This window comes from Sorex fumeus, unplaced genomic scaffold, assembly GCF_029834395.1.
Source record: "Sorex fumeus unplaced genomic scaffold, SorFum_2.1 ptg000082l, whole genome shotgun sequence".
Taxonomy (NCBI): Eukaryota; Metazoa; Chordata; class Mammalia; order Eulipotyphla; family Soricidae; genus Sorex; species Sorex fumeus.
This window is the reverse complement of record NW_026606139.1, coordinates 3,086,326-3,108,967: the sequence shown is the minus strand read 5'-3', so window position 1 is coordinate 3,108,967 and position 22,642 is coordinate 3,086,326. Positions and strand designations below refer to the sequence as shown.

Below are 22,642 nucleotides of genomic sequence, written 5' to 3'. Positions count from 1 at the left end.
GTGCCCCTGGTTGGCCTCAGATCATCTCCAGGCCACTGCGGAGGGAGAACTCGTCTCTGCAGGCCCAGTTCCGGGCCCCGGTGGTAATGTGGGCAGACCCGGATCAGAGGGCCACCGCTGAGCTCGGGCTCTCCCTGACAGGTGTTCGGGCCCTGGTGAGCATCTTGCAGAGCTGGTACACACTCTTCACCCCCACCGAGGCCACGAGCATTGTGGCCGCCACCGCCGTGTCCCACACCACCATCCTGCGCCTGAGCCTGGACTATCCACAGCGGGAGGAGCTGGCCAGCTGTGCGCGCACCCTGGCCTTGCAGTGCGCTATGAAGGATCCCCAGAGCTGCGCGCTGTCGGCGCTCACTCTCTGCGAGAAGGACCACATCGCCTTCGAGGCAGCCTACCAGATAGCCATCGATGCCGCAGCTGGCGGCATGACCCATTCCCAGCTCTTCACCATCGCCCGCTACATGGAGCTCCGTGGCTACCCGCTCCGTGCCTTCAAGCTGGCCTCGCTGGCCATGAGCCACCTCAACCTGGCCTACAACCAGGACACCCACCCGGCCATCAACGACGTGCTCTGGGCCTGTGCCCTGAGCCACTCTCTGGGCAAGAACGAGCTGGCGGCGCTCATCCCCCTGGTGGTGAAGAGCGTGCACTGTGCCACCGTGCTCTCCGACATCCTCCGGCGCTGCACGGTGACCGCGCCCGGCCTGGCGGGCATCCCCGGCCGCCGCAGCTCCGGGAAGCTCATGTCCACCGACAAAGCCCCCCTGCGCCAGCTGCTGGACGCCACCATCAACGCCTACATCAACACCACACACTCGCGCCTGACCCACATCAGCCCTCGCCACTACGGAGAGTTCATCGAGTTTCTGAGCAAGGCTCGGGAGACCTTCCTGCTCCCCCAGGACGGCCACCTGCAGTTCGCCCAGTTCATCGATAACCTCAAGCAAATCTACAAGGGCAAGAAGAAGCTGATGCTGCTGGTGCGGGAGCGCTTTGGCTGAGCACGGGGACGGCTCGTGGCTGGGCCAGCCTGGGCGCCCAGGTACCACCCAGTCAGGCCAAGGACGCAGAAACATCCGTCACCCCTGAGAGGATTCTGAGCACTTGTGGCTGAAGCCAGAGGGCCCCAGGTCTAGGCACGGGACAGCCCGGTACGCCAGTCACCCGCCTTGGCAAGGTCCCCACGGCAGCCCGCTGTTCCCGGAGGAGCTGGGCCCTGCAGAGAGACAGAAACCCCACAACACGCCACCTCGCGCCCCTCTCTCCTGCGTGCCCTGGGCAGTGGCCCTTCTCCCCTGGCAAACACAGAACACTGTTCCTCCTCAGGGATTGCTTAACCAGAGAAACAGAACATTTACAGTCTTGTAATATACTAGAGTATACGTGTTGCCAATTACATTGCAAAGGCGTAACTATTTATAATACTGGTTTTAATTTGATGGGTACTTGAAGTAGCTGTGGGCGGAAAGATAGGCTTGTTTTCTGAGGAGACTCAATCATTTCTCAGGTTTCCCTTGCAGAGAATAATGCAGTTGGCAGTGGAAGAATGGGGTTACAGGGAGAAAAAAAAAATGGCTGGTTGGAATAAACCGCCAAGTCTAGTCTGTGCCAAAACCCCACCTGCATGACCGGGAATCCCTAGCCCAGTGGCAGGTGGAGGCCTTTGGGCTGAGCCCAGGGCTGGACTTAGACTTTTGCCTCACGAAGCCATGAGGACCCTGAAGTTCTTGCTTCTGCCTCACTCAGCCTCACTGGGAGCCTGCAGGGCTTCCAAGAAACTAGTGCAGGAAAAGGGTAAAGGTGAGGGAGGCCACGGAGCTCATGATAGTCATATACTCTGGTCACCTTTGTGTTGAGAGTATCTGGTTTCCTGTTTCAGTGTGTGTGTGTGTCTATGTGTGTCTGTGTGTCTGTGTCTTTGTGTGTGTGTGTGTAAGAATATCTGTATGCATAAATATCTGTGCGTGGCTGTGTGTGCAGGTGTGCATATTTGTCAGGTCAGTGTCCCTGTGAACATATGGCTCTACTTGACTGCCGTGGTATGTATTAGAGTGTGCGTCAGGTGTGTATGGAGTAATGTCTGTCTGCAGATGGCCGGTTTGCATGTACCTGTGCACACAAGAGCGTGTGCAGAAGCCTGCCTCATGCCGTGCCAGCTCTCCACCGACCTGTGTTTGTGTGTGTGTGTGTTTCAAGACGTAGTTATGTCCCTGAATTCATAGTTGAGGGGGATCCGGGTGAGTGCGACCCTTCTTGGCATAGCGCATCTCTCTCCCCCGATTCCTCGTAGACTCTCTTACTAGCGAAGTATGTTTCCCCGCCCCGTCCCTCCCATGAGCTTCTACGCACTGTCCTTGCTCGAGCCTAAGAGTGAGCCCTTGAGCTCTGCATTGTCCTCCCCTCCCTGTACTTGCTTCCTCTTCCTGCCTTTCTACCTCAAACTTCCTCTGCCTGCTTTCGCCACAGCCTCGCCGGCCACTAACTGGAAGGCTGGGACTGGAATGCATTTGGCCTTTCCCTTCCTGACTAGTTTCTAATCCGAGTGGACAACTCACCTTAGTCCTGGCTGACCTCCTTAGTGTATCACGTTCCGCTACCTTCCTGACCCCTGTGCGTAGCCTGGAAATACGACAGGAGGTAGCACAGTAGCATTCAGAAGAGTCATTTGGATGCCAGTGTTTTAGCGTCTTACTGTTCCATGTTTTAGTTCCAGAGTAGGAGTTGGGGTATGATAGGAGAGGGATGGCATAGCTAGAATATGAATTAAGGACTTCGCTGTCTGCCTTTTCTTTCTTGAACACACTGTGTCTTTTATTGCCCTCCACAATAACCAATAAGTTGTATTTGCTTTTTGTGGCTACTGAAATCTTACTGTCCAGCTATGAGCCCTACAGCTTTCCAGCCTCATAGGTTGGCTTTAAAAAAGCCACTCCCATTTCTGTATCACAGTTGCCATTTCTGTTAGCAGGTGTGTGAACTCACAGTGTTTTTCTATGAATAAATCATGGATCACCGGAAAGGTCACTTTTCTAAAAGCAATATTGTGTTTTCAGTAAATGGATCCCTTTCTCTCCCTCCTGCATTCCCTGGCTGGGTCAGGGAGGGAGCTGATTTGGTCTGTGGAGTAATGGGCTCCTAGTGGTATATGATATGGAATTGTAAGTTAGAATTTCCTGTTGTGCCGGGCCTCTTTCCAGACCTCATATGTACTTTAGAAATGGGTGCCATGGGGAGCAAAATAAAAGTGGCCTAAGGCCTCACCAAGTGACGTAAGTTGAAGACTCTTTAAGGTCCAAGTCTTCATGTCCTCTCCATCTTTGAGTGTTAAAATTCAAGGTCTGGGCCGGAGCGATAGCACAGTGGGTAGTGTATTTGCCTTGCATGCGGCCGACCCGAGTTCAATCCCCAGCATCCCATATGGTCCCACAAGCACCACCAGGAGTGATTCCCAAGTGCAGAGCCAGGAGGACCTCTGAGCATCGCTGGGTGTGACCCAAAAAACAAAAAATAAATAAATAAGTCAAGGTCTGAGCTTCCCACTCCCCCAGACTCCATCTTCCTCAACAGCCCCTCGCCGGTATCCACGCCATGCCCGTGTGCCTCTCCCATGAAAGCTCCCCTCCCTCCCCAAATATGAAGTCCTGTCAGTTTGGCCCTGCATGCTGTAGGAAGCTCACTTCTCTGTGCAAGTCACAGCTCCAGCTGCTCAGAAGTTCTACCCTCACCATGTACCTCAGAGAGGGGCGGGATGGGGAGGGGAGGGGAATCTGAGAGCAAGGCGGTGACCAGGGTCCTAACACTGTCAGTATGTCCGGTAAGTACATACCGACACCTGAGCTCCACAGCTGGTGAGAGTGGAGCAAAACAGACCCTAGCGGAGGGACTCAGGGTACCGGGGCCTTTCACAAACAAAGCCACGCTAGACTCCAGCTCTGGAACTTTTATTCTCCTACGAGTATAATCTGCATTAGCAGCAGAAGGTAAGTGCACTCAGTTCTTTCGAAGCAGACGCGAGTGCTTATGCACGGCGTCCACAAAGGCCCCCACGTGCTCGGGGTCCATGTCAGGGTAGAGCCCGTGGCCGAGGTTGGCGATGTAGCGCTGGGATCCGAAGGCATCCAGCATCTTCTGCACCAGCTGCCCGATCTCCTCCTGTGGGACCAACAGTGCACCAGCTCTAGGGGAAGGCCAGCCAGCTTCCACCCTCCCTGTACACACTGGTCACCCACGTGTGGGGGCAGGCTGTAACTCGGTGTTACTCAGGCATCAACAAAATTGACAGGGTGCCTTATATGGGCCAGGTACTTGGAAAACACAAAGGAACAACAACGAAACAAATTCCTGCCTGGCTTGGCCTCAAGTGTATGTGAGCAGAAAGGGGACAAACTAATGTCATACAATACACACATGGTAACCCAATTGTATCCGCAGCTGGGACAGAGCACATAGAAACACACACGAGGGACCTGGTGGTTACCTTGGGCGCGTACAGGGCACAGGGGTCCAGGTTGCCCTGCAACGTCACTGTCTTCCCCACACGCTCCCTGAAAGCAGAGTTAGGGTCACGTGCTGGTCACTGGCAGCTGCACCTGGCATCCGTACCCCGTATCCGTACCTCAGGCTCCAGGGTCCACCCCTCGGTCACTCACCGGGCAATCGCTGGGGGCACTGTCCAGTCAAGTCCAACCACCTCATAGCCAGCTTGGGCCAGCTCCTCCAGGGCAAAATGTCCATCCTTAGCAAAGATGATCTAAGGAAAAGCGCGGGTATCTTGGGCTGCAGGGCCTCGATGTGCCCACTAGCCTCTCTCCCTTGTGCCTCTGCTGCCCTCCAGCGGTCACTTCTGATTGTGCAGGCCTACCCAGAAAGCCCCACGGGCCTGCTTGCTCATCCCCTCCCCGTCCTTACCATGGGCACTGGAGCCAGGCCGGCCTCCTGCACCTTGGCCTTCACTCGCTTGGCCACGTCACGGATGTAGGGCAGTGCAAACTGGTTGAAGAGCTGTGGGCCAAGATGCCCCGCGTGGGACTCAAAGAGCTGCAACGCCTGTCATCAGGAGGTAGTAAAAAGAAAGGAACACAAACACCAGAAAGAAACTGAGGCTCTGTGCATAGAATACAGCTCAACTTTCCCTCAAGTCGCTTCAGCCCCTGGTAATGCTGAAATCTTCAAACCCAGAAATTGTCCAAAAGTTTTGCGGGGACTAGGGAGAGTTCAAAGGAGCCAGGCGTGTAGCTCTCATGCAGAACCCCTTCCTCCATCCCCAGTTGGATCCCCAGAACTACAGTTACCCATACCCCCACCCTGAGCATAAGCAGGGGTGGCTCTGGCAAGCCTTTCTCCCAGTAGGCCTGAGATACGCATCACTAGGGCAAGCATCAAACTGTTGGGCCTGCACTGCTAGGCTGAGCAGCACTGGGAGCGACCCCCAGGCCCCTGAGCACTGGGGGCACTGTCCAGTCAAGTCCAGCCACCTCATAGCCAGCTTGGGTAATGCTGAAATTCGCAAACCCAGAAATTGTCCAAAAGTTTTGCTGGGACTAGGGAGAGAGTTCAAAGGGTTCAAAATTACAATTAAGAAAGCCCCTATTTAAAGAAAAAAAAAAGTTCTCAGCCAGAGAGATGACTCACTTGGCTGGAGAACCAACAGACTGGAACACGTGTTCTGCACGCAGAAGGCCCAGTGTGATGGTTCCTTAAATACCACCAGGAGCAACCTCCAAGCACTGCTGGGAGTGACCCAAAAGCAAACATTCATTCATTCATTCATCATCCTGTTATTCGTTGATTGCCTCGAGCAGGCCCCAGTAACGTCTCCTTCATCCTAGCCCTGAGATTATATTCAAGGCTCTTTAGGAGAATGAGACCCATCATTGCTACTGGTATTTGGCATATTGGGTCCGCCACGGGGAGTTTGCCAGACTCTGCCCTGTGGGCAGGCTACATTTGGTAGTACAAGCTCATCTTTAAACTGCTGGAGGTTTCAGGACCTCTGCAAACATTAGGGTGGATTTAGCTGCTTCTGTCAAATTCACAAAGACAGTGCGGCCTTTTGTGAGTGGCATTCCTAACTCCCAGTGGTAAGGAACTCACGTGTCTAGACCCCAGCCTATTTTTCTCTGCTTCAGTACTGACCTGGGCACCAGCAGCCACCTGTCCCACCAGGTAAGGGACCAGAGCATCAGTGAGGATGCGGAGCAGCTGGTGACTGGCCTGTGGTCTCTGGTAGAGCCAGCGCTTGGCCTGAGCCATGGTGTTTGAGCCGCCACCCTCAATCATGTATGTCATCAGAGTCCACTGCAGAAGGATACAGAGAGGGGCTCACAAGTACAGAAACCACAATGACACCGTGTACGGCAGACCTGCCACTGAGATCCGCCTGTGTCCATTTCCCTCCTTTGTGCCTTATTACCGGGGCACCGGCAAAGCCGATCAGTGGCACCCGCCCAGCCAGCCGCTGCCGAGTGAGGGTGATGGCCTGGAACACGTAGTCCAGCTCAGAGGCCGCAGCCGCTGGGTCCCGGAGGCGCTCCAAGTCTCGCTCTTCTCGCAGCGGCTCTGGGAAGCTGGGCCCTTTGCCAGGCACCATGGTCACCTCCATGCCCAGTGCCTGGAGGAGAGAAAAACTGGGGCTCACCATCTGTACCTCCGAGAGGAAAGGTTCTGTTCAACCTACGCCAGGAGAGAAGACGAGGAAAATTTCCAGATCGTCCAGGCTGTGTGTGTGCCTCTGTCCAGGGAAGGACAGCGCTTCTCTGGAGCCTTGAGCATCACCCCAGTTTCCAAGCCATTCCAGAATCTGAACAGATACCTGGGGTACCACGAGGATGTCAGAGAAGATGATCGCAGCATCCAAGGGGAAGCGGCGCAGGGGCTGTCGGGAAGAGAACAGAGGCGTTAGGCGGCAACCTGGGGGCAGAAGCCCCTTCTCTTCCCAGGACCCCTCACCTGCAGGGTGAGTTCGCAGCAGGCCTCTGGGGAGCGGCAGGTGCTGAAAAAGTCCTGGGCAGCCCGAGCTTCCCGAAACTCTGCCAAGGGAAGACGGGGCGCAGCTGGGAGGAGCCTCCAGAGCCCTCGCCCACCCTCCAAAACGATTCCCCCTGCAGAGTGCGACCTAAAATGCCCAGGCCCTAGCCCTGACCTGGTAAGTAGCGGCCTGCCTGCCGCATGCACCAAACGGGGGTGTAGTCCGTTTCCTCTCCCCAGGCAGCGCGAAGGAACGTGTCGTTCTTCAGCTCGGGGAAACCCCGGGGTCTGCGGGTCGGAACCGGGTGGGGGAAGGTGTGCGTGAGCCCGTTCGGGTGGGGCAGGCGCGCGGGCTCCTCGGGCGCATCATTCCCCGGCCGTGCTATCGGCCTGCAGCAGGCCAGCTCCAGGCTGCGACTCCCCTCCCACTGCACCTATCAGGTGGCGCCCAGGAGGGCGAGCAGGGCCCCTCCCAGGGCCTGTGCCCGACCCTGCTCAGCGCCACTGGAGGGGGAACGCGGGGCCTCCCGGGGCAGAGGTGGAAGGGGATGAGAAAGTCCAGCAGGAACAGCTTTGGGGGGTCTTTGGACCAGGACAGTCTCGGGGTGCTCCTAGGCTGGGGGGATAAGCCGACAGCTCCGAAGCGGGGATTCCCCTCCAGGGCTCAGCCCGCAAGAACGTCAAGCGCGTTGCAGTGAAAAAAGGTCTCAGGAACCCACGAGGAGGGGATCGGGGCTGGGCGCTCTCGGAAGCAGGGGCGAGAGGCTCTGGCGTCGGACCTCCGAGCCCGACAGCCCAGTCTGAAGCCCCGCCCGCCGCCTGGCGGGACGCAGAGACTCACCGCGACCCGCTCGGCTCCATGCCGCGTTGATCGCAGCAGCGCGCACGGTCCCGACTGGCGCCGGCGTCTGAGCCCGCCCCCTCCCGGGCTCCGCCCCTTCCTGGACGAAACCCGACTCCGGCCCAGCTCGAGGTCACGTGGCCGCCCCCACTGACAGCTCCGAGGCTGCCCTCGCCGCTGCCGGTAGGACCCCTCCTACCTCTTTACCGTAATGCCCGCTGTAGCGACGCAACCCCCATCACCCACCCCCCAACCCTCCCCCCGCCCCCCCCCCCCACACACACACAGCTCCTAAAAGAATTTCCCACCTTAGGCACTGATGCACGAGGAATTTGCCGTCCTCCGATGATTTGGGAATCCCGCAGTCTTGGCCCACGCTCCTGCTTTCCATGATTTTAACAATCCCCTGCCTGGCTGGCCTAGGCAGCCTAAGCGATGAAAACCGAGCTGTACAGGGAAATGGAATTATGGAAGATTTATATAACCTGAAGTGTATGTGACATCAGATATTTGTATTTTGAAGAGCCAGGCACTGGAGTAAGTAGACAGGTTGCATTGGCTGTGCCAAGGAGCCTCTTTAGGGCGCTGGGGGGGGCCGGGGGGGGGGGATCAGAAATAAGACAATAGTGAATATTTTAACGGGCGAAGGCGAGAAGCAGCTAGTAAGAAGCTAGAAGCTGCCGGTAGGAACCCGCCTACCTCTTGGCCTCGTGCCTTCCCACTTCTGGTTCAGCTAGGGGTGGAAAACTGCCAAGTTTAAAGCGAACCATTCGTGATTTTATTGCTATTATTATTATTGACTTTTGGGGGTGGTCACATCCGGCAGAGCTCAGTCACTCCAGAGGGTTGTGGGGGATTCTATGGGTGCAAAGAATTCGCTGCCACCACCCCCACGTGCCAAATAAGTGCCTTATCTCAGCACTCAGCTACCGAATGCAGCCTGCCCACACGGCAGAGTCCGGCAAACTCCCAATATGTGGCGTACCCAATATGCCAAATACCAGTAACAATGATGGGTCTCATTCTCCTAAAGAGCCTTGAATAGGGCACTTTTTTAAAAATCTCAGGGCTAGGACGGAGGAGACGTTACTGGGGCCTGCTCGGGGCAATCCACGAATAACAGGATGGTTGTGATTGCGATGGTGATCTCAGCACTCAGGCCTGACCTCCGTCCCTCCGGCCCTCATTTTTTATTTATTAAATATATATATTTTTTTAATGAGGAAGAGGGTAGGGCCACTCTGCCTGTGCTCACATTCTGAGCCTGAGGGTTTCGCGTCAAGCCAGGGTTTGCCTGGAGCATGATGGACAGGGCGGGAGGCGGGGTTCGCGGATTACCCGAGCGCCCGCCCGAGGACTCGGAGCAATACGGCGGCGCGCGCGGTCCGGGACTCACGCGGGGCGGGGCGGGCGGGCCGGGGGCGGGGCGGGCGCGGCCGCCGGGCGGGTGGGTCGCTCGCTCGCTCGCTCGCTGCTCGGTCCCCGGCTCCGCCCGGCTCGGCCGCCTCCCCGCCGCGATCGCCCCGGGGGTGCCGGCGCCGCTCGGCCATGGCGGGCCCGGGCCGGGGCGCGACGCTGGAGACCCCGCGGCAGCTGCTGGGCCGCGTGCGCTTCCTGGCCGAGGCGGCGCACTGTCTCCGCGCCGGGCGGCCGCTGCCGGCCGCGCTGGCCTTCGTGCCGCAGGAGGTGCTGTACAAGCTGTACAAGGACCCGGCCGGCCCGTCGCGCGTGCTGCTGCCCGTGTGGGAGGCCGCGGGCCTGGGCCTCCGCGTGGGCGCCGCGGGGCCGACCCCCGGGCCCGGCCCGGGCCCGCTGCGCGCCGCCCGCGACAGCATCGAGCTCCGGCGCGGCGCCTGCGTGCGCACCACGGGCGAGGAGCTGTGCAACGGCCACGGGCTCTGGGTGAAGCTGACCAAGGTGCCCGGCCGGGGACCCCCGCGCCCCTTCCCCGAGCCGCGACCCCCGCGCCCCTCCCCCGCGCCCCTCCCCCGCGCCAGGGCGGCCGGCCGCTGGGCGCCCTTTGCCTGGGGCCGGGCCGGGCGGGCGGGCGGGCCGCTGGGCAGCGCCCCGGGCAGCTCCCTGAGTGCTGACCCCGCCCGGCGCGGCCCCGGCAGGAGCAGCTGGCCGAGCACCTGGGCGACTGCGAGCTGGACGAAGGTTGGCTGCTGGTGTGTCGCCCGGCCGAGGGCGGGGCGCGCCTGGTCCCCATCGACACGCCCGACTACCTGCACCGGCAGCAGCTGCTCTTCGGGGTGGACTATCGCTCGGTGCTCAGGTGGGCGCCCGGGGCGCGGGTGGGCGCGGGGAGGGGGGGCCCCTACGGGAGCGAGGGGGTCGGCCTGCCGGGGGCGCACTTCTTAGACGAGCTGGAGCCCAGGGAAGGGTCCGCGAGACCCGGGGCCCACCCGCGTCTCCTCGCTGCCCAGGTGGGAACAGGTGGTGGACCTGACCTACTCGCATCGCCTGGGGTCCAGGCCGCAGCCCGCCGACCCCTACGAGGCCGCGGTGCAGAGACTGCTGTGAGTACGCTGGGACGAGGGGTGCTCGGGGGGAAGGGGTCCCGGCTGGGCCCCACCTCACTGGGGACTTGGGCTTGCTCAGCTATGTGCCCCCGACCTGGACCTACGAGTGCGACGAGGACCTGATCCACTTCTTGTACGACCACCTGGGCAAAGAGGATGAGAACCTGGGGAGCGTGAAGCAGTACGTGGAGAGCATTGACGTTTCCTCCTACACGGTGGGTGTTGGCGGTGCCACAGCGGGGGCTTCAGGGGCTGGAGCACAGGGGAGTCGGGCGTTTGCCTTGCAAGCGGCCACCCCGGGTTCGATTCCCAGCATCCCATATGCTCCCTGAGCACTGCCAGGAGTAATTCCTTAGTGCAGAGCCAGGGGGAACCCCTGTGCAGGGCCGGGTGTGACGCAAAGAGGGGGAAAAATAAAAGGAGTCTTCCACGGCCACCTAGAACCCGCTGCTCTAGGCCTGACTCAGTCCTGCGCCGCCCCCCCTTCTCAGAAACACTGTCCAGCCCCTCCACCCCATACCAGCTGCCCTTCTAACCCAGCTTCCCGGTACTCTCCCTCTCCTGCACCCCCCAGTACCCAGTACTAGGTGCGGGGGTGATCCTGACCATACCTCCCTCCTCCCCAGGAGGAGTTCAATGTGTCTTGCTTGACAGACAGCAATGCAGACACCTACTGGGAGAGTGACGGGTCCCAGTGCCAGCACTGGGTGCGGCTCACCATGAAGAAGGGCACCATCGTTAAGTAAGTGGACCCGGTGGGCCGAGGCGGGTTAGCCGCATGGGTGCACAGAGACCCAGGGCCACACTCTCCCCCTCTCCCCAGGAAACTGCTCATCACCGTGGACACCACCGATGACAACTTTATGCCCAAGCGGGTGGTGGTTTACGGGGGCGAAGGGGACAACCTGAAGAAGCTGAGTGACGTGAGCATTGACGAGTGAGCAAGTGGGCCTGGGGCTCCCGGGGCATGATGTGAGGGCGGGGGGGGGGGGGGGGGGGTGGGAGGGGGGGACGGGACAGGCCCTGCCAGGAAGCATATGGTTGAAACAGCCCCTGAAGACAAGGGCTGCCTATGCTGCCTCCCATCCTTCTCCCAGGACCCTGATTGGAGACGTCTGTGTCCTGGAGGATATGACCGTCCATCTCCCCATCATTGAGATCCGCATCGTGGAGTGCCGAGGTGGGGCTTCCAGCTCCAAGGAGGGAAGCGGGGCCCCGGGACCAGACAGAGGCTCATGGGCAGCAGATCAGCAAATGTGAAGAGAAGTAGGCGGACTTGGCATGGAGGCGAGACTGGGAGTAGAACCAGCTCCAGAATGTGAGGTTTGGAGGCTGAGTCTTACGGTACTGGGTGTTGGACCATCCAACGGCCACAGCCACACTGAGCTCACCGGCAAGGAGAACTGAGCCGGACGGGGCCTTTAGGCTCCCAGTGCTCTAGTTCGGCACAGGAGAATCAGAAACTCTCAGAAGCAGGTGAGGGCCAGTGAGATCGTACAGCAGGTAGGGCATTTTCCTTGCATGCAGCTCACCTGGGTTCCATCCCTGGCGTCCCATATGGCCCCCACGAGCACCTCCAGGACCACCTGTGCATGGCCAGGTGTGACCCAAAAAACCAAAATGTTAACTAAAAGGAAACAGGTGAAGAGAAAGCAATCCCAACAGACCCGTGTTTCTAGGGGCTAACGGTGACAAAAGACAGCATTGAGGGGGCGCCAGGGCAGTGCCAGGGTGCTGGAGAAACATCTCCCAGGCCCAGTGGAACAGTAAGGAGACAGGCTGTGGGCCACAGGGGCAACGAGACCTGGAAGTGACCCCACTTCGTCTTTCCTCCAGATGATGGCATTGACGTGCGTCTTCGAGGGGTCAAGATCAAGTCCTCTAGGCAGCGGGAGCTCGGATTGAACGCAGACCTGTTTCAGCCCAGCAGTCTGGTCCGATACCCTCGCCTGGAAGGCACAGAGCCGGAAGTCCTGTACCGCAGAGCTGTTCTCCTGCAGAGGTGACTGCCCGGGCCTGCTGGCACCTTCCTTCCCCCGCCCAGCCCTGAACCTCAATTCCACGAATGGTTTTACTCTGGAAGCTTCCCGCGACCGGGGCCACTCAGCTCCTGGCCTGCGTTCCTGTTCCTTGCACCATCCTGGGGACTGGGAGAGAGAATCTTCCCTCTCTCGTGCCCAGCTCTACCTTTCACCCGCCCAGATTCATAAAGATCCTGGATAGTGTCCTGCACCACCTGGTACCTTCCTGGGACCACACGCTGGGCACCTTCAATGAGATTAAGGTGAGCCTGGCCTGCCAGTACCTCTTTGGCAGTGGTCACCCTACTTCTGCTCCGGGAGGTTTTTACTTGTTTTCCTTTCTTTCAGTTTTAAAATTTATCTGAGTTACCATGATTTGCAACATTGTTAATGTTACAGCTTCATGCTTACAATGTTCCAGCTCCCACATCCTTAACTACTCTTAGTCTCCCCTTATCTGAGGGTGGCCCCAACCCCTCCCCCCCCCCACACACACACACCTCTCCCCACCTCCATGTTAAGGTCAGTTCTATAAACCATGTCTCAGGTTTTGTTGCCTTTGGCCATTTGTCCTCCTACTATGCTGCTTTATATTCTGCATGTGAAAGAGATTGTTCTATGAATATGTCATAGAACAATCTCTTTCACATGCAGAATATAAAGAAGCATTAATAATAATAATAATAATCTCTCTGACATCATTCAGTGTGATTCTCTCCACATCCAGCCACATAGTGCATATTGCATGATTTTGTCTTCTGTTTGGGGGTTTTGTTTGTGTTTTGTTGGGGGGACATACCTGGTGACGCTCAGGGCTTACTCCTGGCTCTCTGCGCAGGAATTACTCCTGGTGGTACTCAGGGTACCATAAGATGTGCTGGGGCTCAAATCCGGGTCAGTTGCTTATAAGGCAGATTCCTTACCTGCTGTACTATCTCTCCAGGTCCATTATCTCTCTCTCTCTTTTTTTTCTTTTTTGCTTTTTGGGTCACACCCAACGATGCACAGGGGTTACTCCTGGCTAATGCACTCAGTAATCACTCCTGGCGGTGCTCAGGGGACCCTATGGGATGCTGGGAATCGAACCTGGGTCGGCCGCGTGCAAGGCAAGCGCCCTGCCCGCTGTGCTATCGCTCCAGCCCCCCATTATCTCTTCTTATAGCTATAATCAAATAGTATTCCACTGTGTATAAGTGGAATATTTATTTCATCATAGTGTATTTATTTCATCATAGTGCATTTTTTTATCATCTGTTTTTGGACATTTGGGTTGTTTCTGGATTTTGGCTGTCATGAACAGTGTTGCAGTGAACATAGGAGACCAATATCCTTTCTGAGTAGATTTGTTTATTTGTTTTGGTTTGGGTTTTGTGCCACGCCAGGTCGTGGTTAGGAACAACATAGAGCTCTTGTGCTCTGAGATTCCTCCCAGAGGCGGCAGGAATTAATCCAGGGTTGCCTACAAGCAAGGCAGTACCTTCACCCCCGAACCTTGTCTGCAGACCCCGTTAGAAAGATTTTCAGTTGAGAAATGGCAAAGTCGGATTTGTTTGTTTCAGAAAGCCCCCGAGAGAAGCTTGAGCAGGGGTGCAGTAGATGGGACGCACACTGTGGAATTGGGGCTGTGCGGAGAGGAAGGTCCCGGGTCCTGCACGGAGCTAATGGCCCTCTGGTCCTGCTCTGCCCTGTCCTCTCCAGCAAGTGAAGCAGTTCTTGCTGCTTTCGCGCCAGCGGCCGGGCCTGGTGACGCAGTGCCTGCGGGACTCGGAGAGCAGCAAGCCCAGCTTCATGCCCCGCCTGTACATCAACCGCCGCCTGGCCATGGAGCACCGCGCCTGCCCCTCCAAGGATCCTGCCTGCAAGAACGCAGTCTTCACCCAGGTCGGCGCAGCTGGGGTCAGGCCCAGGGAGGGGCAGTGAGGGGGGATCACCGCAAGGCCTTTGGGCATGAGTGGGACCGGGCCTTGCCACACTCCACCGCAATCCTCCCCATCCCCCTGCTCCCAGGTTTACGAAGGCCTCAAGCCCTCTGACAAGTACGAGAAGCCCCTGGACTACAGGTACGGCCTGAGGGTGAGGGGTCTGCCGAGGGCGTGCATGGGCGCACACAACACACACATCCCCGCCATGTCCTGCCCCCCTGGGGCTTCACCCCTTCATGGTCCCAGTGGGGGTCCCTTCGCCAGCCCTGACCCAGCGACTCACAGACCGTCACTTCCAGGTGGCCCATGCGCTATGACCAGTGGTGGGAATGCAAGTTCATCGCCGAAGGCATCATTGACCAGGGTGAGGCCCGGGAGCAGACGCGTCCTGCTGTCCCCATTGGACAAGGAGCCCCTGCTGAAGGCATCCGTCTGTCGCCTCAGGTGGTGGTTTCCGGGACAGTCTGGCTGACATGTCAGAGGAGCTGTGCCCCAGCTCGGCAGACACCCCCGTCCCCCTGCCTTTCTTCGTGCGCACGGCGAACCAGGTACCCTCCGACCCAGCCTTTCAGGTAGTTCCTGCTCCTCTCTCTGCGAGCCCGGCCCGGGCCAGACTGGGCCAGGAGCAGGGGCCCAAGCGGAAGGTGTTCAGGGAAGGTTTTTGCGGGGAGCGTTGGGTAGCAGGGAAAGGCCACCCCAGGCTGCGCCAACAGCTCCTGTCCTGGGCAGGGCAATGGCACTGGTGAAGCCCGGGACATGTACGTCCCCAACCCATCCTGCCGAGACTTTGCCAAGTATGAGTGGATCGGTCAGCTGATGGGGGCTGCCCTTCGGGGGAAGGAGTTTCTGGTGAGTAACCCTGACATGCTCCCTGGGCGCGGAGGAGGGCCCTCCAGGCTGGGCAGCTGAGGCTGAGGATTCAGCGTGTTGGTCACAGGTGCTGGCTCTGCCGGGCTTCGTGTGGAAGCAGCTTTCCGGGGAGGAGGTGAGCTGGACCAAGGACTTCCCAGCCGTGGACTCCGTGCTGGTAAGCGAGGCCTGCAGCTCCCGGTCCCTCTGCCCAGCCCTGAAAGTGGCCGCTCCCCACAGCCATCCTGAGTCTCCTTCTCGCCTCACGCATGCTTTCTCTGCAGCCTCGTCCAGTCCCAGGGCCTCAGCCACCGTCACCCCCTAGTGAACCCCAATTCCTTACCTCCAGCCCCAGCCGCTCTTCCAAGCCAGTGGCCATCCCTGCCTCTGCCGGTGGGGCATCTGCCCCAGCTGACACCCTAGGCTGGACTCATCTTCCCACCTCGGCGGGCTTCTCCTGCCACCCTCGGCGCCCTTCCCTCCCACCTCCCTCTCCCATTCCTTCAAGTCTCCCTCTGGAATCTGCCCACTTAAACGCGCTCACTTCTGTCCCCCTGGATCAAATCCTTTCTTTTTTTGTTAGTTATTATTATTTTGGTTTGGGGGCCACATCTGGCAGTGCTCAGGGGTCATACTTGGTTCCAGGGGTCCAACCAACCCAAGGTTCTTCCTTTCTGACATATACACTGACCGCAGCAGCCGGACTGTCTCCCACCCCCAGCCAAGTACGCCTGAATCCCTTCCACTCCCTTGGGGTGCCCCTGAGCGGGCCTCCCTGGGCTTAGCCTAAAACATAGACCTCAGAAAGGCCTTACATGGTCCCGGTACCTCAAGTCTCTTGGATCTAACTCAGGCTGCCGCCAAACAAACTGCCCAGGGCTCTTGTGCTCCCTCCCTGATTTCAAGGTGTTCTCTCTCCTGACTTCCCTTGTGCCCGATCCATCGCCCCCGTGCCGTGGATCTCAGTCTGGACGCGGTTCCTGCAGAACGCCGATCCTGGCCCCCGAAGTTCCCGGGTGTTGTCTCGCTGCTCTCCCAGTCTGCTCTGTGCCCTGCACCGGGCCTCTCAAGAGCGGCTGGAGGAAACACGGGGCAGTGTCCGCCGTGGAAGCTGACCTGCCCACCCCAACCTCCCGCCGCAGGTGAAGCTCCTGGAAGTGATGGAAGGGATGGACAGGGAGACCTTCGAGTTCAAATTCGGGAAGGAGCTCACCTTCACCACTGTGCTGAGTGACCAGCAGATGGTGGAGCTGATCCCGGGGGGTGCCAGCATCGTGGTGGGCTACGAGGACCGGTTGCGTTTCATCCAGCTCGTGCAGAAGGCGCGCCTGGAGGAGAGCAAGGAGCAGGTATCTCCCCGCCCCGAGAACAGCCCCTGGGAGCCAAAGCCCAGTCCGAGAACCCACCAGTCCCCCCCTCCAAGAAACCAGCCGGCCCTGCGGCCCTGCCCTGGAAGAGTGTCCCGTTCCCCAGCCAGCCTGTCTCCGCCCTCCCCTAGCTGGCAGCCATGCAGGCGGGTCTGCTGAAGGTGGTGCCACAGGCCGTGCTGGACTTGCTGACGTGGCAGGAACTGGAGAAAAAGGTGTGCGGAGACCCCGAGGTGACGGTGGACGCTCTGCGCAAACTCAGTGAGTGTTTGGGGAGGTTGGGGCAGGAGGGCGGGTGAGGTCCCAGCGTTGGAGTCAATTCCGGCTTCGTCCCCTCCAGCCCGGTTTGAGGACTTCGAGCCGTCGGACACGCGGGTGCAGTACTTCTGGGAAGCGCTGAACAACTTCACCAACGGTCAGTGGGGAAGCGGTCAGTGGGAAAGCGCCGCCCAGTGCCGGCCCCGCCCCCCTCAGCACCCACCCACCCTCCCTTCCTTCCCCACGCAGAGGACCGGAGCCGCTTCCTGCGCTTCGTCACCGGCCGCAGCCGGCTGCCTGCTCGGATCTACATCTACCCCGACAAGCTGGGGTGAGTGGAGGGAGGCCCCAGGGGCCTGGGGCCAGCTACACCCCCACGCCTGCCCCCTGCCCTGTGCCCCGACTCCTCTCTGATGCGTGCGCCCTCCACACCCCCAGCTGCGAGACCACAGATGCGCTTCCCGAGTCTTCCACCTGCTCCAGTACCCTCTTCCTGCCGCACTACGTCAGGTGGGTGTTTCCGGGCACGGGAGATGCTGCCCGCTGGGGGTGCCGGGAGGAGCAGCCTCGGGCGACTTGGGGGCCACTTTCTGTTTTCTTAAAGAAGGCAGATTTCTAGGAGAGGAACTGAGTGATTTTTTTTCTTTTCTGAAAAGGGGGCGGGAGGCCAAGTGAGTTTGAGAACCTCTGGCCTGGAGGGAGGGGAAGCGGGTGCATGCTGGGCTGAAAGAGAACTTGTCCCAGTTGCACTGCCTCTGGCACTGACCTAGTCCTCACCTCCTGCAGTGCCAAGATCTGTGAGGAGAAACTCCGCTATGCAGCGTACAACTGTGTGGCCATCGACACTGACGTGAGCCCTTGGGAGGAGTGAGGTGGCGCCGTTGGCTACCCAGGGGCCACAGGATGGGATCCCGAAGGACCCCCTGGCTCAGCCCAGGGTGAAGACTCCTTTCTTGGACCAGTTAGGGTCTGTGCTTTTGATCTGAGCTGCTGTGTGCAGGGAAAGTCAACGTCCAGTGTATACTGCCCCTGTGTGCAGTTCAGTAGGGGGCCGAGATTGACCTGGGCCCCGCCCCACAGAAGCACAAGCCCTGTGTGTGCGGAGCCAGGAAACCTTCCCCGGGGCAGCCTGTGCTGCCCATCCTGAGCTACTTGAAGGGGCCGTCTAGCTCCCCAGCCCATGGGCCTGGCCTCCGGCTGTCCTTCTCCCTCCTTTGGCTGCCTTGTTTTTTTCTCTGCCTTTAGCCTGGACTCAACATTTCAAACTCTGAAGGGTGGTAGAGTCTCCATCCCAGAGATGGGTCGGGACCAATGGGAAAGGAGCATCCTGCTGGTCCCCAAGGATGGCAGAAGCCAGGTCCCCCTCCCTCATACTGCCTGCCCTTCCATCTCAGCCTCAGCCACGAAGTGCCACTGTCTTCTTTGGCACAGAACCGGCAACTGCTCCCCCTTCCTCCCATTTTGTACCCCCTTAGGCCCACACTCTGCCGTACCCCTCCCTGATGCTCCACCTGCTATTTCAGAAACCCTAAGATTATGCACAGGTTAAGGCTATTTTTCTAAGACCTTTGAGGATTCCGCTTGATCCAAGTCCTTCGATGTAGTCCTGCTTCTGGCCCTTGTGTATCTCCTCGGCCCCAGCCCCCTCCCCTCCAGGCCTCCGTGACACTCCATCACAGAAGTTTGCACATGAGAAAGTGGAATAAATGATGTAATGGTTCCTGCTGAGTGTGCTCCTTTAGTTCTGTGGACGGGGTCTGTGCTCGCACAGGGAACAGGCACGAGAAGTCAATGTCCTGGGGGACCTACACCAGGTTGTTTCAGGACTTCAGGTTCCTGCTGAGAGTCAAGGGGAATGGAGGGGCTTCACGGTGACAATCCTTCCGTCCAAACCTCATCATTCAGAAGGAAAGGACCCTACCCGGCATCTCCTGGGACAGCTGCGGTTACTTAGAACCAATGGGCAGAAGAATTTGTCATCCTAGAGCAAGTTTCCAACCCTGGTCCACAGACAATCATGTCCTGTCCATCCTCAAAAAAGGTAATAGCGGGGGTTAGAGAGGGAGTACAGCAGCTAGGGTGCTTTGCCTTGCATGCAGCTGGCCTGGGTTTGATTCCTGGAACCTCATTTAGTCCCCTGGCCCAACAAGGAGTGATCCCTTAGTACAGAGACAGTAGTTAGCCCAGAGCATTGTTTGGCTATAGACCCCCCCCCAAAAGTAATTGCTACTTAGCATATGGCGTGCCTAGCTTGTAAGGTGCTGTTATAAATATTGATTGGTAAATGTTTTTAGCATAGCGTGTTTTTAAATACCTATCTGGAGGTCAGTGACACATTTCTCTTGTTTTTATTGGTCTGCAAGTGTGAAGGCTGAAAGCTACAGTCCTAGAGATCAAAACCTTGAGATGGCTTTTGGCAGGAGAAGGGGCAGTAACATCACGGCCTCTCAGTCCCACAAAGCTGAAGAGGGAACAAGTACACCTTGACAAAGAGTGAAAGTACCACCTCCTCCCCCACCCTCACACTCTGGTCTCACCTCAACCATGAACCCAACCCAAGTGGCAAAGCTCCAGATGGGGTACTCCCTTTGCTTCCCGTTTTGTCCTCAAGAGGGCGCGATCATGCTTCACAAGCCAGGAAACTTTCCTGGGCTCTGAGCCTCTGTCCCTTGGCTGGGTGTGCCCAGACACCTGTCACCCTATAATAATGAGTTTAACGTCCACCCAGACTCCCCAATCCCTGTGTCTCGTGTGGTCTCCAGCAAAAATCTCCGCCTACAGCACCTTCATGCCCAGGGAGTTAAAGGGCCGCCACTTCTTACTCAGCTGTTCCTATGGTGCCTCCTGGCTAGTCCTAGCACCCGTGCCTGCCCCATCCAGTGGGGTCCTTCCCTCTCCTACTCCAGTAAGGGCCTGGTCAGTTTGCATATGTAAGAGCTACTTGATTTCCGGCCATAAGACCTTTGACCTGTCTTACTAAATTAGACCCAGACGGTATGTGTTGTCATTTGATTTTCATTCAATCATTGATGCAGTGAACTAACATAGGCACCTATGTCATGCACTATAGTAGGTGCAATGGATAAAACAGTGGTTAGGGGACTAGATATTTGATCCAGTAGTAGAGCACAAGCCTTGTATGTGTGAAATCCTGGTTTCAACCTGAAAATCACCCAAAAAGAAAATAAATAGTGGCTTAAACATATCATTTTTGTCCCCTTAGGAAGAGACATACACTAAGCAAACAATTGCATAAGCAGCATTTAAGAGCTCCAAAGGGGAAGTGAAGGGCTTTGTCCGGAAACAGAAGTGGATGATTCTAACCAATGGTATGCGAACCCCTTAGGGAAAATAATTAAGACACTAAAGTGGTTGAGAAGCATGTTGAGGTGCCCGCGCATGCGTGTGTATGTGTGTGTGTGTGTGTGTGTGTGTGTGTGTGTGTGTGTGTGTGTGATGAAACAACAGCTCTGAAGGCCATTTAGGATTTTTTTTTTCATTGAGCAGAGCAGTTGAGGTCCTTGAGCAAGAGAGCGATAAAATTACAAACATTTGGCTTTGGCAGCTATGCAAAAAACATGGGCCAGGGAGAGGCTGAGGTAGGGAGCAATTCATACAGGAAATGATAGACTGGGACAAGGTGAATATTCATTTTAATCATTTTTTTCTATATCAATTGTTTTATTTTTTCTTTTTTTTTATTAGTGAAACGTCTTGAGATACAGTTGTTGACCTTACAAGTTTTTGTACTTGGGTTTTTAGTTATACAATCATCAAGTATCCATCCCTCCACCAGTGTCCATTCTCCACCACCAATGAACACCATCCAAAAATGATATGTTTAAGCCACCAATGATCCCAGTAACCCTCCCACCCCTCCCCCACCCCCATCCCATCCCGCATCTGTGGCAGGGCATTCCCTTTTGTTCTCTCTCTCCTTTTGGTTGCTGGTTAACCATTATTTTTATTGGTTGAAGCTATCCATTACAAGGAATTTTAATAATTTTTTTCATTTTTTATCATTTTATTTATCGAATCACCGTGAGAACAGTTACAAAGCTTTTGGGTCTAAGTCTCGGTCATACAATGAGACACCCGTACCTTCACCAGTGCCCATTCTCCACCCCAAAAAACCCCAGTATACCCCCATCCCACACCCTCCCTCTACCTGTGGGGCAGATGATTTCCACATTACTCTCTCTCTACTTTGATCACATTCGATATTTCGACACCAGACTCACCATTATTATTTGAGATTTTACCCCAACACTCAGATCTGCTGAAAAGGCAACAGTAGACAATTTGTGTTCTATTGCTGGTTATGAATAACATATGGTGTCGCGTGAATGCAGTAGGGCCACATGATTTTGAAATTCCGAAATTTTAACACTTAAATCTGGAGGGATTTCTGCCAAAAGCCACTGGGTTTCGAGATTTGCTCCTGAGTCTCTGGGATCATGGCCGTTGAGCAGCTTGATCAGGAGCCAGAGAGGCCGTTCGTGGGCGATGACTTGGGGTCTCATTGAGGTGAGGAGGACAGGACCGGCTCCACCCCCACCCTGTGAGGCCCAAAATGTCTCGTCACTGCGAGCCCAAACCTGACTGTCCAATGGCCTCTGGAGGATGACAGCCACTGAGCTGCCAAGGGAGAGCAGGCGGAGGGACAACTCCCTTTCCCCCCTAGGGTGGCCCAGCGACAGTAACCTACTGTGGGGTCCGGACTCATTTCTGCCAAAAGCCACTGGGTTTCGAGATTTCTTTCTGAGTCTCTAGGATCATGGCTTTTAGGCAGCTTGATCAGGATCCAGAGAGGCCATTTGTGGGCGATGATGTGGGGTCTCATTGGAGTGGGGAGGACAGGACCAGCTCTACCTCCATCCCACAAGGTCCTGCGTGTCTCGTCACTGGGGGCCCAAACCTGACTGTCCAGTGGCCTCTGGAGGATGGCAGCCACCAGGCTGCCAGAGGGAACAGGCCAAGGCACGAAACTTATTCCCACCTGCAGTGGCCCAGTGCCAGGAACTTATTGCAGGGACTGGACGCATTTCTGCCAAAAGCTGCTGGGTTTCGAGATTCGTTTCTGAGTCTCTGGGTTCATGGCCATTAAGCAGCTTGATCAGGAACCAGAGAGGCCATGCCTCCAATTATATAGCTGAGATGGAGGTGGTTTGTGGGAGTGTCTCCCACATACCTGACCTTTGGCCGTTTACTTTCTTGGTAAACTTTGCCCCAAGTTTTTGGGGTCTGGCCAAAGGCACAGCAGCAATTCTGGGGTATCTGAAGGCCCGATGGTGCCATCAGGCTGCTGATGCACTCGCCTCACAGGTACAGATTGACCTGCTGGTGGCACATACCCCCACCTAATTTTTATTTAAAACTACAGGTGCACAATAAGACTGTTTACAAGGTAGTTTTTTTAGAAAATGTTACAGTAGACATCTTCCTTGCATACTTATTTGATTTTTCTTTGTCTGGTTTTGGTTTTTGATCCAAACCTGGCTCTACGCTCACTATGCAGTGCCAGGTACTGAACCAAGATCTGCTACGTGCAAGACAAGCACCGCAACTCCTATACTAACTCTCTGCCCCTTACTTTATTTTTTGTTTTTGGGGTCACACTGGGCTGTCCTCAGGGGGTTACCCCAGGTGGTGTTCAGGGACCAGCAGTGCTGGGGACTTTTGAGCTTCTCTTCAGCTCTCCCCATTCCTTTTTTGTGGGGGTGGGGGGGCTGTACATTTATTATGTTACCTTCTCAAAAACTATGAAGTTAGTACTATTATTTTGCCCATTTCCAGATGAGAAACCTAGAGCAAAGGCAAGTAGTTTGTGAGTAGGGAAGATACTTATTTTTTTTTAATTAATTAATTTATTTATTTATTTTTTAATAGTGAG

The 22,642-nt window shown here is 56.7% G+C and overlaps 3 protein-coding genes across 3 annotated transcripts in view; 2 read left to right on the top strand and 1 right to left on the bottom strand.

The window, feature by feature from the left end:
* The window catches only part of ZSWIM5 (zinc finger SWIM-type containing 5), a 184,018-nt gene extending 182,167 nt beyond the window's left edge, over window positions 1-1,851 (top strand). Inside the window, exon 14 of the mRNA XM_056130905.1 lies at window positions 142-1,851. Coding sequence (XP_055986880.1) covers window positions 142-1,004 — 863 coding nt within the window. The 3' untranslated portion in view covers window positions 1,005-1,851. The remainder of the gene's footprint in view (window positions 1-141) is intronic.
* A 2,077-nt stretch (window positions 1,852-3,928) lies between these two features.
* Window positions 3,929-7,869, bottom strand: UROD (uroporphyrinogen decarboxylase). The gene is made up of 10 exons (XM_056130930.1): window positions 7,811-7,869; window positions 7,145-7,257; window positions 6,952-7,031; window positions 6,815-6,877; window positions 6,416-6,613; window positions 6,139-6,300; window positions 4,912-5,049; window positions 4,653-4,753; window positions 4,481-4,547; window positions 3,929-4,155 (listed from the first exon to the last, which is right to left on the bottom strand). The coding sequence occupies exons 1-10, from the start codon at window positions 7,828-7,830 to the stop codon at window positions 3,994-3,996; spliced, it is 1,104 nt and encodes a 367-aa protein (XP_055986905.1). The 5' UTR covers window positions 7,831-7,869; the 3' UTR covers window positions 3,929-3,993.
* Window positions 7,870-9,338: 1,469 nt separating this feature from the next.
* Window positions 9,339-18,420, top strand: HECTD3 (HECT domain E3 ubiquitin protein ligase 3). The gene is made up of 21 exons (XM_056130906.1): window positions 9,339-9,727; window positions 9,925-10,085; window positions 10,237-10,329; window positions 10,412-10,547; window positions 10,959-11,074; window positions 11,156-11,269; window positions 11,430-11,512; window positions 12,169-12,334; window positions 12,535-12,616; window positions 14,052-14,234; window positions 14,361-14,413; window positions 14,575-14,639; window positions 14,720-14,823; window positions 15,005-15,124; window positions 15,213-15,302; window positions 16,267-16,473; window positions 16,623-16,752; window positions 16,832-16,906; window positions 16,999-17,080; window positions 17,188-17,259; window positions 17,536-18,420. Exons 1-21 carry the CDS (start codon window positions 9,359-9,361, stop codon window positions 17,618-17,620), a joined length of 2,586 nt encoding a protein of 861 aa, XP_055986881.1. The 5' UTR covers window positions 9,339-9,358; the 3' UTR covers window positions 17,621-18,420.
* Window positions 18,421-22,642: the final 4,222 nt, after the last annotated feature.